Raw genomic sequence first — 13,006 nt, 5'->3', positions numbered from 1 at the left:
AAATGCAAAAAGAAAAAAAAAAAACAACAAACCAAACATATTCTTGCTTTACAGGAGATTTTCTTCCCTCATTTTCTTTTAGACCTGGTCCCTTCTAATTGGTTTTTATGTTTCCTGCTGTTCTTGACAAAACACCTTTTTCTGCAGTGGAGGAATTTATAATTAAAAATGCAACATTCTCTGTGGAAATAACATTTGCAACACTATACTATTCTTTTTCTTCAGTGTAACGCACATTAACACAAGGTGCACTTACAATATTTATTCAGATTTTTGCTTTTTAAATTATTGGATGAAGAAATATAATATTAACACTCTAACACATTAAACAAACATACCAGTTTCCTACAACAGAGACTTCTGCCTTTGGACTACATGATAATGCACAACCACAAATGAAAAGATAAAATTTAGTCAGGAGAGGAGAAGGACATTTCTCAGCAAGAAAGGCCACTAACACGAGCAGTTCTGCTGCGAAGGGGGTGGATTGTCTGTGAGTCGCATGCTCCTTCCAGAAGTGCCCCTGGAAGTGTCTGTTTCTATACTCTCCGACATCTTTTCACAGATTATATCCACCAGACGCTCAAACACCTGCCTTACATTGATGTTTTCTTTGGCACTAGCTTCAAAATAATCAAAACCTGTGAGAAAAAGTGAAAAATTTGATAGAGACGATAAGGGAGACAGTTTTTAAAATACTAACCATTTTTTTTTTCAGAATTCACCTGAAGAGAACAAGACAGACAATTCTTAGGCTCATTTGATGCCCACAATCTCAGAATACTTAGCAGAAATACTTCTAAAATTTATCAAGCATCAATAAGAGTCAAAGGCTTAAATGGATCCCTACCATAGCCCTGGTAAACACATCTGCAGATGATACAGATCTGAATAAACTCAGGACAAGGAAGTCGAATTCTTCCAATGTCACTAACTGGTAATGTAGGGAGGGGCCTTCCCGGGCTCCACACAACCCTGCGGGACAGGGGCAGGCTTACTCTATGAACTACCACTGCAGAGACCAGAAAGAGAAGCAAGATTGTGGTTGTATTCCTTCTGCTGACCAACTTCTGCAATTGTGAGTAAAATGTTCCATGATTTTGGTCCTGGTTTTGCCGTTCTTTGTCTGGCTAGGCAGAAGGCTCTTCAGGGCAATTAATACTTTTACAGCACAGAGCACCCATCCTGACAAGGGTCGTTCAGCACTGTGGAATTACAAATAACGCTGAGTGCCTCCTACAAAGTAATTTCTGTGTCCAGTCACCAGCTACTAGCTGCAGTGATGAGTACGGATTCACAAACACTGACCCTTTCTGATGAAAAAACCCCAAAAAAAACAGCAAGGCTGGAGTCACGCCAAGGTGAGAATGGCGCACAGACAACTATTCCTGCTGCCTCCTGCTGACACGCCGCACTACACAAGAACCAGCCTTCTCACAGATGAGCCTGAACCCTGCCTCAGCCAGCAGAAATACGCTGAACTGTGAAGCATTTCTTTATCTTTCTAACCCCAGGGGCCTCAAAGGCCAACCATCACTTACAATGGCTGTTGCTTCTGTTCTACCAGGTTATTATATTGCCAACAGCAAGAGCTCAAGCACCACAGAGAATTTATTTTGCGATAAGCTACATTCTGTTGTGCTTCGTTTTGGGGATATTGGGCATTGCATCATTTCTCTTTGATTCTGCCACAAAGAGAAAGATAAGGCATCTTTACTGATTAGTCTGCCACTGCTGGTTGACTGAGTCACCTTGATGTGTGAGATAACAAGTAGGTATATACCCCATTCTAACACTTTTTAAAAACCATGGGACAAGGGGTAAAGTGATGGTGGAGATATTTGCCTCGTTACTAAATAAGGATGGCTGTCCTGCATCAGATGAGGGTTCTATCTGCCCCACTTGTTGTCTTTGGTGATGATTAAACATGTATATAAAAGGCACAAGAAATCAGAGAACTGAACTCGGGTTTTGTCAGTCCAACATTGCTTTAGCTTCTGCTGTGGCTGAATCTGTTTTAGTTTAGTTCACGTTCAGGCTAATAACCATTTCTTAATCTGATTAGGAAATTATTTCAATGATGTTACTGTCACTATACAAACTTAAACACGCTGAAAGATAACCTTTAGGTGAATCACTATAATGAAAAGTAGCAGTTTAAGCAGTCAATAGTCAATTAAAGAGATTCCTGCCACCTAACACAAAGTAATTTCAGATAATGGTGTACACATTAGCACAGTTTATATAAGGAAAAACTGACTGATAAAACCAGATCTATTTTTCAGCCCTTTTTAAAAGAGCATTTAGTATTTTGGGAGGCTACAGAACAGAGGGACTGAGACAGTGCTTTCCAAAGGCACGGCTAGCTTTTGTTTTGCTCTACACTGGGGGATGCTTCTCCAGGGTGAGTTGGACAAGCACGAGGACAGGTCAGGAGCAGACCTGGGGATTCTTCAGCACAACAGTTTCCTACTGATGCAGTTGCTATGGTAACACTCTGTGCCTGTGTGTTTTGAAGTGTCCCATACATAAAGGATTCAGATTTTAGATGCCAAGTTTGTATTTAAAAAAAAAAATAGATGAATTTTGGGGGGAGAAAAAACATTAGAAGTCCAAATAGGAGTGGGAGTTCCAGTAAAACTCTCTATTTGCTGTTACATTGAAAATTTGTCCAGAACAACTACTAACAGTTTAATTACGCTTGGAAAATCTGTGGGCACACAATGGTTTTGAGAGTCTGCAAGCCAGGAACCAAATTTATTCATATTCTCAAAAGCAAATTAAATGCTGATGGGTAAAAAAGAGCCCATAACTAATTTCGCAAACTACCCATGTCTCTGTTTGCTTTGCTAGTCCTACATGTAAAAAATTATTATTACAATAATAATAATGTTTATGGGAAATTTGGGGGTTTAGTTTGATATTTGCTCATTATTTGTTTATGATGGCAGTGCCTCAAGTCTCCAGTCATGAATGGGACCCCTTTGTGCTAAACATATGTAGAATTTACACCTGAAGGCTCTAATCTTCCAGGCCTTTGCAAACATGCTTTTTTTCTTTTTTTTTTTCCACATGAAATATGAAAAAATAATCTGATTTTTCTCAACTCTTCAAACCAGTGACCATCTTTTTGTTCATATCACACAGGTCCCTATCACAAAGTCATACTTTATACACATCTGTGAACAGGGTTTCTATACCTTCCCTTCATTAAAACAAACAAAACAACATAACAGTAACAAAATCCCCGATTAATAAATACTCATTATCTAAGATTTAACCATAATTGGCAATCTGAGCAAGACAGGTCACACCTTAAACTATGTGTGCAGCATGTACTGGAAGTCCAGTACCTCCAGTTTAACTATATATTATGCACCCTGCATTTACTGCTTTAAGAATTTAAGACAACATGGGATTTTATAAATTAGGATGATGGTGATTCCTCTGGGTCTGGTAAGAATCTCTACTCTCACTGTAAACATTTGTTTAGCTTGTGTCTCGACTGTTAGGGTCTCCACTGTTAACTGAATTAAATTTTAACAGGATTTAATTGCCACTATGAATTATTTAAAAGATGACAACAGTTAAATCTTAACATAGAAGCCCTGATTCCTTATTAAAAAGATCATATATGCTGTAATATATAACAAAAAAAAAAAAAAAAAGACCATTCTAAAATTTTCATTACAATCCCAGCTTCCTCTCAACAGAACTGTTTTTCTTTTTCTATCCCATATCAATAACATAATGTCATTTCCCTACCTGGATAGAGAAACCTGGTGTATTTTAAAAATGTATTTTACTCAACTCCACAGTTCTGATGTATAAACTTTTTTCATTGTTTAGTTGCAAAAACAACATCTTCTACAAAAAGCAACATTTGCATTCTGAAAATGACTATATGGTACTTAAAGAACTGGAAACAGAATTGTGTTTATGAAAACTTTTTCTCCTTTTATTCCACCGAGCTAATAGAAGCTGTTCTCTCCAGACAAACTTTATCTTCCTTACATCCTTAGGTATTTGCTTTAGAGATACAGCAACACCACAAGAAGGTAGTATTCAGCACTAAGCAAGTAAAATACGGACCTAGCATATATTATGCTGCTTAGTTGTGATACCAGCGGGAAAAGAGTAGAAAGAAAAGCTGTGACATGTACCTAGCTGATCTGCCAGATGTTTCCCCTTCTCCACAGGAACAATTCTTTCATCCTCCATGTCACATTTGTTTCCAACCAGAATCACTTGTGCATTGTCCCAGGAGTAAGTCTTGATTTGTGTGGCCCTACAGTAGGTCAAAAAAGATTGTTACCTTCCATCAAAAAAGATTGTTACCTTCCATCAGCCGGGCCAAAATAAAATCACATGTTAAGTATGAAAAAAGTACCAGTAATGACATCATCAACATCATCTCAAGACTGTATGTTAGTTATAAGAAAATTACAAAGCTTATGCATAAAGCAAGAATGCAGACTATGTAATTTATAGCACCATTCTATTTTGTTACTCTTTAACTTTGACAATAAAGTTTCTTGTGAAGACTTCGCAAGTGTTTCAAAGATCGTGAGATCCAGGCAAAAAAGCTGAATTGAATGATTTTTGAAGTCTAGGGACAAAAACCATTATTCTAAAGCTTATTCCCCTTCAGTTGTAATCTGTTAGAGAAACAATAATCAATTACACCTCTTAAAGATATTATCCCTATAGAGAAAGCCATACAGTAGATACACATTTCATGCTAGAATTACAACTTCTTGTTAAACACATAACAACAATAACTCAGAGCAGTCAAAGATGCTCATTTTCTGCAGCACATTTGCTGCAGAGTTTTAGTAACACCATAAGAAATTGTGTTTTGAGAGTCAAACAGATGGAAGCATCAAGTCATCTTTGCTTGAATAGGAAAACAGGTTCATAGAGACAGAAAACTGCATAGAAACGTGGAAACATTTGCTAAAGAGAAACAGAAATTTATCAAATTAGGAAGATATGAGATCAAGGTAAGGCTCTCTGAGCTAAATATTTGAACCCAGCAGAATTAAGTGATACCTAAAGCAGGAAGCAGCAGATGCAATGACAGATGACAAGTATCAGACAGATGCTAACTCATCAATGACAGAGGGATCAAGTGCATGGGAGCTTAGGCAGGAGCACTGGGATGAACTTAAAGCCTCTAAAGCTCGCTGTGGCTCATGTGCTAAAACTGGAGTGGAGATGTGGATCCCAGGAGTCTGACCTCACATCTGGCCCCTTTATAGTTTTTCTATGACAAAACAGAAGATTTTCTTTTTTTTCTATTATCCTGACAGACCAGTCCTTTCCCACCATCCTCAGTGGGGTGTTACTGAGCCAGCAGCAGAGCAGTGTTAGCTTGTCAGCATTCATTTTCATCCATTTTTTCAGACTGGCCCAACCTATTTTATCTTCACCAAGTCAGCTCTATCTTTTAAGACTCCCTCCTTCCCAAAGCTAATTAGGCTTCTCTGCCAGAAGCAATACACTCCTTTCCTCCTCCACCCCTCCCTAACTCACTTTCCCACTCTTTATCCCTACTCACCACTCCTTCATACAGAACACTACAGTTTCAGGCAAACCTGCTATTTCCCAGGAGAGCCAGGAGTCCCCTCAGATTTTTACTTCTGTTTAGTTTGCTTGCACTCTCTTAACAATAAAGCACTTGATTCCTTCTCTTTTGAATTAGCAGAGCCTCCAGCTCTGATCTAATGATAATTTTTAATTAGTTTAAGTTGCTTACTTGCCTTTTCCATGAAAAGCAGCCAGTCATGTTACTCCACAGATATCTATGAAAAAAGGGGTCATTTCACTGTGCAACTTGCCTTTAAGCAGCAGCCTGTTTCGACTGCACTGGAAAACATAAACTTAAACCAAGCCCACTGCACAAGGCCAGACCCATACTGCAACATGCAAAAATAAACAAAGACGTTGTGCAGTGAAACTTCTTACTCTTCTCAGTGTTCTCCTGGAAAGGCACTCACTCCAGTCCCAATTCTGGCTCCTCTGCATTCACCCTTTTGAGTGCCTCCACGTAGACAAGCCCTGTGAGAGCCAATGTGAGTCCACAATGAGTTTATGCAGTATCTGGGGTTTCTCAAGGCTCATCAAGAGAAGGGGGTGGCATCAGAAATCAAGCAAAAGGCCAGGAAGATGAAATCTCCGCAGTCTTCCTCTATAAGCAATAGAGAGAAGGAAAGTCTTTCCAGGTTCAACTAAAAAAACCTATAGCAAGGCTTCTTGTCTGACTCCCATTCCTCAGTCTGGATTGATTTCAGCCCTTGGGGGGTCAAATGGGGACACACTGCCAAATCTTAGCTATTTAAACAGAATTACTTAGAAAATTAAAAAGAAGAAAAAAGTATGAAGGATCTCCCACAGAAACTCATTCTTATCCTTGTTTTGCAGAAGTTAGTGAAAATCCTCTCTTGCTGAACACTGCCATTTACACTTACTAGGAATAAAAACAAACAGGAGTTATAAAGAAGAAGGCTTAAAAGAAACCCTAATCCCCATAAAAAAAAAGAAAAGCAGAAAATTTCCAGAAGCTTTTGGAAAGGTAAATAAATAAATGGGCTTGCACAATTGAGATGTTTCAATAACTATCAGGGCAGTCCAATATACACCCTGGGAAAAATATCCTTCTGTGACACAATAACAGTGCTGTGCCTTATTTGTGCTGAATTCCCCAAATTAATGATACAGCATGGTCTCTGTGCCTCACACTTACAAGAACAATAGTCTCAGGTTCACAGTTACATGGATACATCAACAGCCTAATTTGGAGATCGGCCTTGAAGATAAAACAAGCTAATGATTCGTGAACCCAGCTGTCACTTAAATGTAAGTTAAATTTAAACAGTTTTTTCTTCCCTTCTATGAAATTGTCTAGATTGTCCAAAGCAGAGTTTCCATAATATTGTCTATTTACCTTACAGTGTCAAACGCTGAGTATATTCTAGTTTCAGTACAGTTTCAAATGAGGTATAAACCACTGATTTATCTACACACAAAACTATCAAGCCTATGTCAAATAATAACTGTCAAAAGAGCCTACTAAAAAAATCTAGAAACGGAGCTGAAAGCCATGAAAGCTTAGTTAACCCTTTCACTCACAGAAAAGATGTCTTACTATTCAAACAAAATAGTTATTTTCAAATATAAGGTAAAATCTATCTTTGCTTTTGCCCATTTATGCTTTTTCTTCTAGAATAACCTGACTGTACTATTGCCACACTGTAGGAAGGGAAAAATCACTCATGCTTAATTTTCTAAAGCTTCTCATACAATCTGCTCTACTGTTCCCTGTGAAGGAAGCAGCTTTAAGATAATTTTCATTAATTGGGGTGATTCATCTGAATGAAGGAAAGACTACCTCACATTCATAGACTATACCTGATATACAGCCACGATCCTCCTCGTCCAGAAGAAAAAGTACCTTTACTTGGTTTAGAAGTGACACGAAGGAAATCAGAATCCTCTTTAGGACATTCACCCCTAAGAAGGGTGAGGTAAAAAGATCACCCAAGGAAGAAATCATAGGGCAGACTGGAAGAGGTAGTCTCATTTCCCTTGTGGGCAGGTGAGGCCAGGTCAGTAGGCTGTTCAAACAGTCACACGCCAGTGAGCCAGAGATGAGAGGTAAATTGCACCATACATACCCAGGAAGCAGTTCTAGAGGGGGTGCTGGAGCTTCCTGGCAAGTCTTGGAGAATAATAAGGCTAGTAAGTATAACCCGCCGTGGCAATTTCCCAACTAGAGGGAGGGTATAAGCTCCAAGATGCCGGAGAGGTCTAGAAGGGAAAAGACTTCTCTCTGATGGAGAGCTAACTTTGCACGAGGCTACCTTCCCGTAATTTCAGTGTGGCTATGAAGATGAATTTTAAGAACTGTGCACACCCCTACGCGCTCAACAGAAGGTAAGAGTTTGTCATGGGTGAGAGCTTACTTGGAGTGCTAGGTCTCTGGTTCAGCTGTTTGTTCATGCTTTTGGCTTGTTTTCTGTAAGGAACTCTGCAGGAAGAGACGGTACAAGAGAAAGCAGTGAGATGGCCTGAGGTTCATGCTGACAGCCTGCTTACGCAGAATCTTAAAAATGTGATTCACTGAACAGCAATAGGCCGGGCACCAGCAAGAAGGAACAAGCTTTAGACTGGAGAATATCCTGTTGTAAAACACATAGATCACTACTCTACACAACTTGACCCATTCCAAGGTTTTGTGAATGGGTACAATTTTAGGATCCAAGAATTATGTTCAGGTGGGAAATTCTTGCCAGCCAATGAGAATGGACTGGGATGGAAAGCAGCCAAAAGTTAGTGGAAGGGGCATCACTTCATATTTTATTTGCTGATCATTTCCTTGAGGCATCCTCCTTGACTGTATTTGCTTTATGAACCCAGTCCCACTATCACATGGCAGTGGCTTAATCATCTTTTTATGCCAGAGAAACACATTCCATCCACACAAGCTATTTTAGAAATAACTGGGAAGGTTAACAGGTTCCCTACTGGATTTAATTCACATTAACTGAGCACTGCTGATTTATTCTCAATGTCTAAAAGGTTACCTGATCTGCTGCCTCATGCTACATTTATGACAAAATATTTAACTTTGCAGTATTCTTTATTTACTGGAGCTGGACACTGAAAAATGCATCACTAGCCAGCTAGGATAGCAGGACACTTAAAATAGAAAGGATGTGTAGGATTAATTGCTGTAATTTCTGGAAACTTGAAGGATATAAGAAGACCTGGGATAAGATTTGCTGTTAACTTTTGCATATATTCTAGGTGGATACCCTACTTAATTTCAGTGAGGGTTGAAGTATGGCCTTAGAACTAGCGTGGTTTGTTGCAGCCTCACCTAAACCTCTGCAAGCAGAGGCAACTCATGTACCAGATCACACACCTTCCTTGCAAGGTAAAAAGCAGCTTGCAATTTTGCCATTTCCTTGGAATCTAGAAGCAACATCACTGAAGCTTCTTTAGTGGAGAAGGGGTGGTTCAGGCACTTTTCTTCCCATCAGACCACCTCACATCCCAAACTGTCTGGCTCCAGCCCTCTGACAGAGGTCCCCCCTCTTGGGTACAGCAGGCAGAGCAGGAAGGCTGTCCCAGCCACATGTGATGGACCAGACAAGGCAGGGCTGAGCAGCAGGGGCACGCTACTGACTTTGCAGCCCATGCTGCTTCCCAATTGCTGTCACTTCATCCTCTCACCAGCACTGAATAGAAGCACTGCAGGACTGCTAAGGGCTCTGTTTTTATCATTAGGTGTGCTGCTGCTGTCTTGCACTTGACTTGAAGAAAGGACTAGGCTCATGGAGATAAAGACTCTGAGCTAAAGGAGCTCAAGCAGCAGACAACTTGGTTTTCCATTGAGAGTACAGTTCCTGACTGAAGACCTGATCCAGTGTAATTGGTTTTGTTTAAGCATATCACCTAGCATGGCAAAAAACACCAAAAAAATCCTACCTACTTGCTATGCTAGCAAATGGCAGAGGCTGATACAGCAGCACCAGACAAGTTTGGGGTTTTTTTTCTTTCCATTTCTTGTCCCTTCGGAAGTTCAGAAAGCAATTTTGCAAACGGGGAAAAAATCCACCTCTTAGCTGCATCGCCACTAGAGGACTCTGCTGGCACAGCGATGCTGGCTTTGCTACAGTCATCTCTTCTGAGGACAAGCTTCAGAAATAAAGGAAACGGGGTACCACAGGCCGATTTTATCTGCCACACTACATCAGTTGGGGTCAGAATCTTAAAAATGGTTGGAAAGATTCTTGACATCCAGAGTAAAAATAAACTGATGGTTCACCTCTGTTCTTTGGCTGACAAGGTGCTCTTAGCAATGACATTCTTTCAGCCCCCATGGTACAGGAAGACATGAAGCTGACCTTTCCTAATTCTTAGTCTTGCACCATTGCCTTTGATGGAACAGAGCTTAGACCACTTCCAGTACAAAGCTTCAGGTTAATCTTCACCTGTACAAACTTTAAAATAGTAGTAGCTCAGAGACTGAGATTTGTTATTTTTGGTTAAGAATGGTAAATAAAAACTTACTAGAGCAGAACCAACAGTCAGACAGGTAAAGGAACTGTGTGGTCATATATACCTTGTTTCATCAGGGAACCAAGCTGAAAATATTTATAGTTTAGTGAAAGATACTGCCATAGCTCACATGCCTGCACTCTTATGGAAAGAAAATCTCTGTGCAGACACTTGCAGAGAAAGCTTCATCTGAGCTTGGTGGAAGGTGTGCCACGTGGAGAAACCTGGTTTTAGCAAAACCTTTGGGTTTGTGTTTTGAGGAACAAATGTATTCCCCTATCATCAGCTGCTGAAGGACAGCTCAGGGAAGGTGTGGCAGTTCACCTTCTGCAGCATGGTGTCATGATGCTGGAGATGGGGTGAAAGTAGACACTACACCTTTAGATGTGAAGATCATGATCAACTGCTTCAGTGGACAGCAAGAACAAATAATGGGCAGCCTTGGAAGAACACCGATTTACTAGAAACAACAAGCCACGTTGTTGCAGTTTTTGACTTACAACCTAGATTAGGGGATATAGAATAGGTGTCCAACAAAAAGCCCGACTGAGCTGGATGCTAAGAGCCAGTACAATAGCCAGCATATGTCACGGACTGCCAGTAGGTCACCGAGATCACAAATCGATCTAACAGACTTGGGAGATTACATTAACCACTGCATTGTCTGTCTTTGCACACTGACTGTACCTACCTGCAGCACACAACAACAGGGTAACAAGCAGAAATAATTGCAAGACATTTGAGGGCAGCCACAGGGGTACTACTTCTGAGGATTAACACAGCCTTTCCCCTGCCTCCCCACGCCCCGTATTTCCTACACAAAGTCTGGCATCCCTTTGAGAGGACGCCATGTCAGAACGTGAGCTCCACCAACACAGTCCAGCCTTCTGCTTATCTGTGCTGTGCCTGTGGCCACAACCTCACAGCAGCAGCTCAGATGTTTTCACCCCAGGCACTGTGCTGGGTCCCCGCTGAGAAAACACCTCTCACCAGCTACCATGGAGGGGGCTGCAGGCACTGCCCATGGCCACAGCAATGACCTGTACTCTGGCTCTCCAGGGAAGACCACTACTCCTCCTGCTCTGTACATGTACTTCTCTGGAAGGCAGGGGAGCAGGGAGAGGGTCTGGGCCACAGCTCCGCTTCCAGAATCAGATTACAGTGTGGGGCGAGATGGGAGAAAGAAGAGAAGTGGCAAGAGCTACAAGGGGAGCCTCCAGGTGGGGAAGGGGAAGTGCAAACCAAATATCAGGGAGATGAGCCAGTGTACCAATGCAGCTTTGATACTGCCATCAAGCTTTTAAAGTGACTGACCTGATGCTTTCTTTTTTCACTGTAAGCCAAAAATGTTTCCTGGCTTCTCGTCATCGGAAAGTCCAGAAATAATTTTCTGGTGTTTCTGTGTTTGTACTGAATTCAGTGGAGCCAGGGGGGCTTATAACAGCTGAGAATCTGTTTCATACTAGTTTAGGGCTAAGTCCCCACCCTTCCCACTTAATAGGTAACTCCTTCTCCCCCATCCCACACTGAGCACTGCCTTACGGAGCTGTTCAGGGCTTTCTGTAGCCAGTGGTGACAGGCCGCTTCCAAGGAGTATGCTTGCTTTCTGTCCTAGACCTTGTTCTTCCTCCTCTTATTACAACTACAACTCATTTAAACTTTGTAAGTTTTAATTTGGTAAAGTTAGACTTTTAATTAACTCAAGTTAGGCAAGGTGAATACTGTTCCATGTGTCTACACTTGTAGGTTCCAAAAACCCACAACTTTTTAAAGCAGTTTGTAAAGATTTAGCCTTATTAGATTTTAAATGTGATTTGACTCAAACAACCACTGTTAAACTGGATTGTTTCAGCAGCATAGCCAGAAATCTTGTAAGCCCAAATAATGTTAAAGGATTAATTTATTTACCATAAATTAGAACATTTAAAAGCAACAGCTACTATAGTATGCTACTATATTGGAATTATAACTTTTTCATTAAGTAAACTGACCTTCTAAGGAGAGTTTAAAAACCAAATTGTTTAGATGAAGAGAAAGGAATATGATGATGCAAAGCATTATTGGGGGTGGGATGTCTAATGTTCTCAACAAACAATTCTGAGAATAGATTGGCCAAAACCAAACCAACCCAACAACAGTATTTCATACCAGTCCTGCACTGCATTGAAGGAGTCTTCGCTGGTGATATCATACATGAGGACAAACCCCATGGCTCCTCGATAGTAGGCTGTAGTGATGGTCCGGTATCTTTCTTGTCCAGCTGTGTCCTGGAACAGAAAGGAATATTTAGGCTGTAAGACTTCAGTTCTCAAAAACAGGAGTTGGAGTTCAGTCCTGTATCTAAAATAAGGCAACCACTTTTTGTTATATGTTTTAAAATTCTCATTTTCTCCCAACTGAAATTAACTCTACTTAGATTTTAGCAATAATTGGGCTTTTGCATCAACTGTGATTTGTTAAATGCATTTTGACATGTACTATTAAAAAAATACCAAAGATGTCAACCCTTTAATTGCTCTTCTCTGCCTCAGCCTCCATGCAGTAATAAGACGTTAGCAGAGTTCACTGAAAGCTGACACTTCAAAGCAGAGGCAATAGAAAACAGTCCAGGACTGTACCAGGCAAAAGACATTTAAGTGTTGCAATTTCATGACACAGTCAGAAAAGTGACCTTGAGATAGATGTTGCAGGTGACTCAGTTCTTACCTGGGGTTAGAGACAACAATTAAAGACATGATGCAATGAAAATTATTCTACAAAGTAAATTTTATGTGGAATATCCCAATCACGATGTCTGAGGTGGACATACTAATTCAAGATTTACTAATGGTCTTCTGTTGGTTCAACTTAATTCTCTTCAACTATAGAGTGCTGTAGCATACCTTCACCTGCACTGTCATTTCTATGTTCAGCCTGGCAGCGCTAAGGTGAAACTCTGGCA

The 13,006-nt window shown here is 40.5% G+C and overlaps 1 protein-coding gene across 1 annotated transcript in view; it reads right to left on the bottom strand.

The window, feature by feature from the left end:
• RAB3B (RAB3B, member RAS oncogene family) overlaps positions 1 to 13,006 on the bottom strand; it is a 56,849-nt gene continuing 43,843 nt past the window's right edge. The window contains exons 3-5 of the mRNA XM_026854357.1: positions 12,214 to 12,332; positions 4,164 to 4,288; positions 1 to 641 (exon numbers count right to left, since the gene is read on the bottom strand). Of these exons, the coding sequence (XP_026710158.1) occupies positions 454 to 641; positions 4,164 to 4,288; positions 12,214 to 12,332 (432 nt within the window). The 3' untranslated portion in view covers positions 1 to 453. The remainder of the gene's footprint in view (positions 642 to 4,163; positions 4,289 to 12,213; positions 12,333 to 13,006) is intronic.

This window comes from Athene cunicularia (assembly GCF_003259725.1).
Source record: "Athene cunicularia isolate RWA chromosome 8 unlocalized genomic scaffold, athCun1 chr8_part1, whole genome shotgun sequence".
Classification (NCBI taxonomy): domain Eukaryota; kingdom Metazoa; phylum Chordata; class Aves; order Strigiformes; family Strigidae; genus Athene; species Athene cunicularia.
The sequence above is the reverse complement of the archived record's forward strand: the minus strand, read 5'-3'. Positions and strand labels throughout refer to the sequence as shown.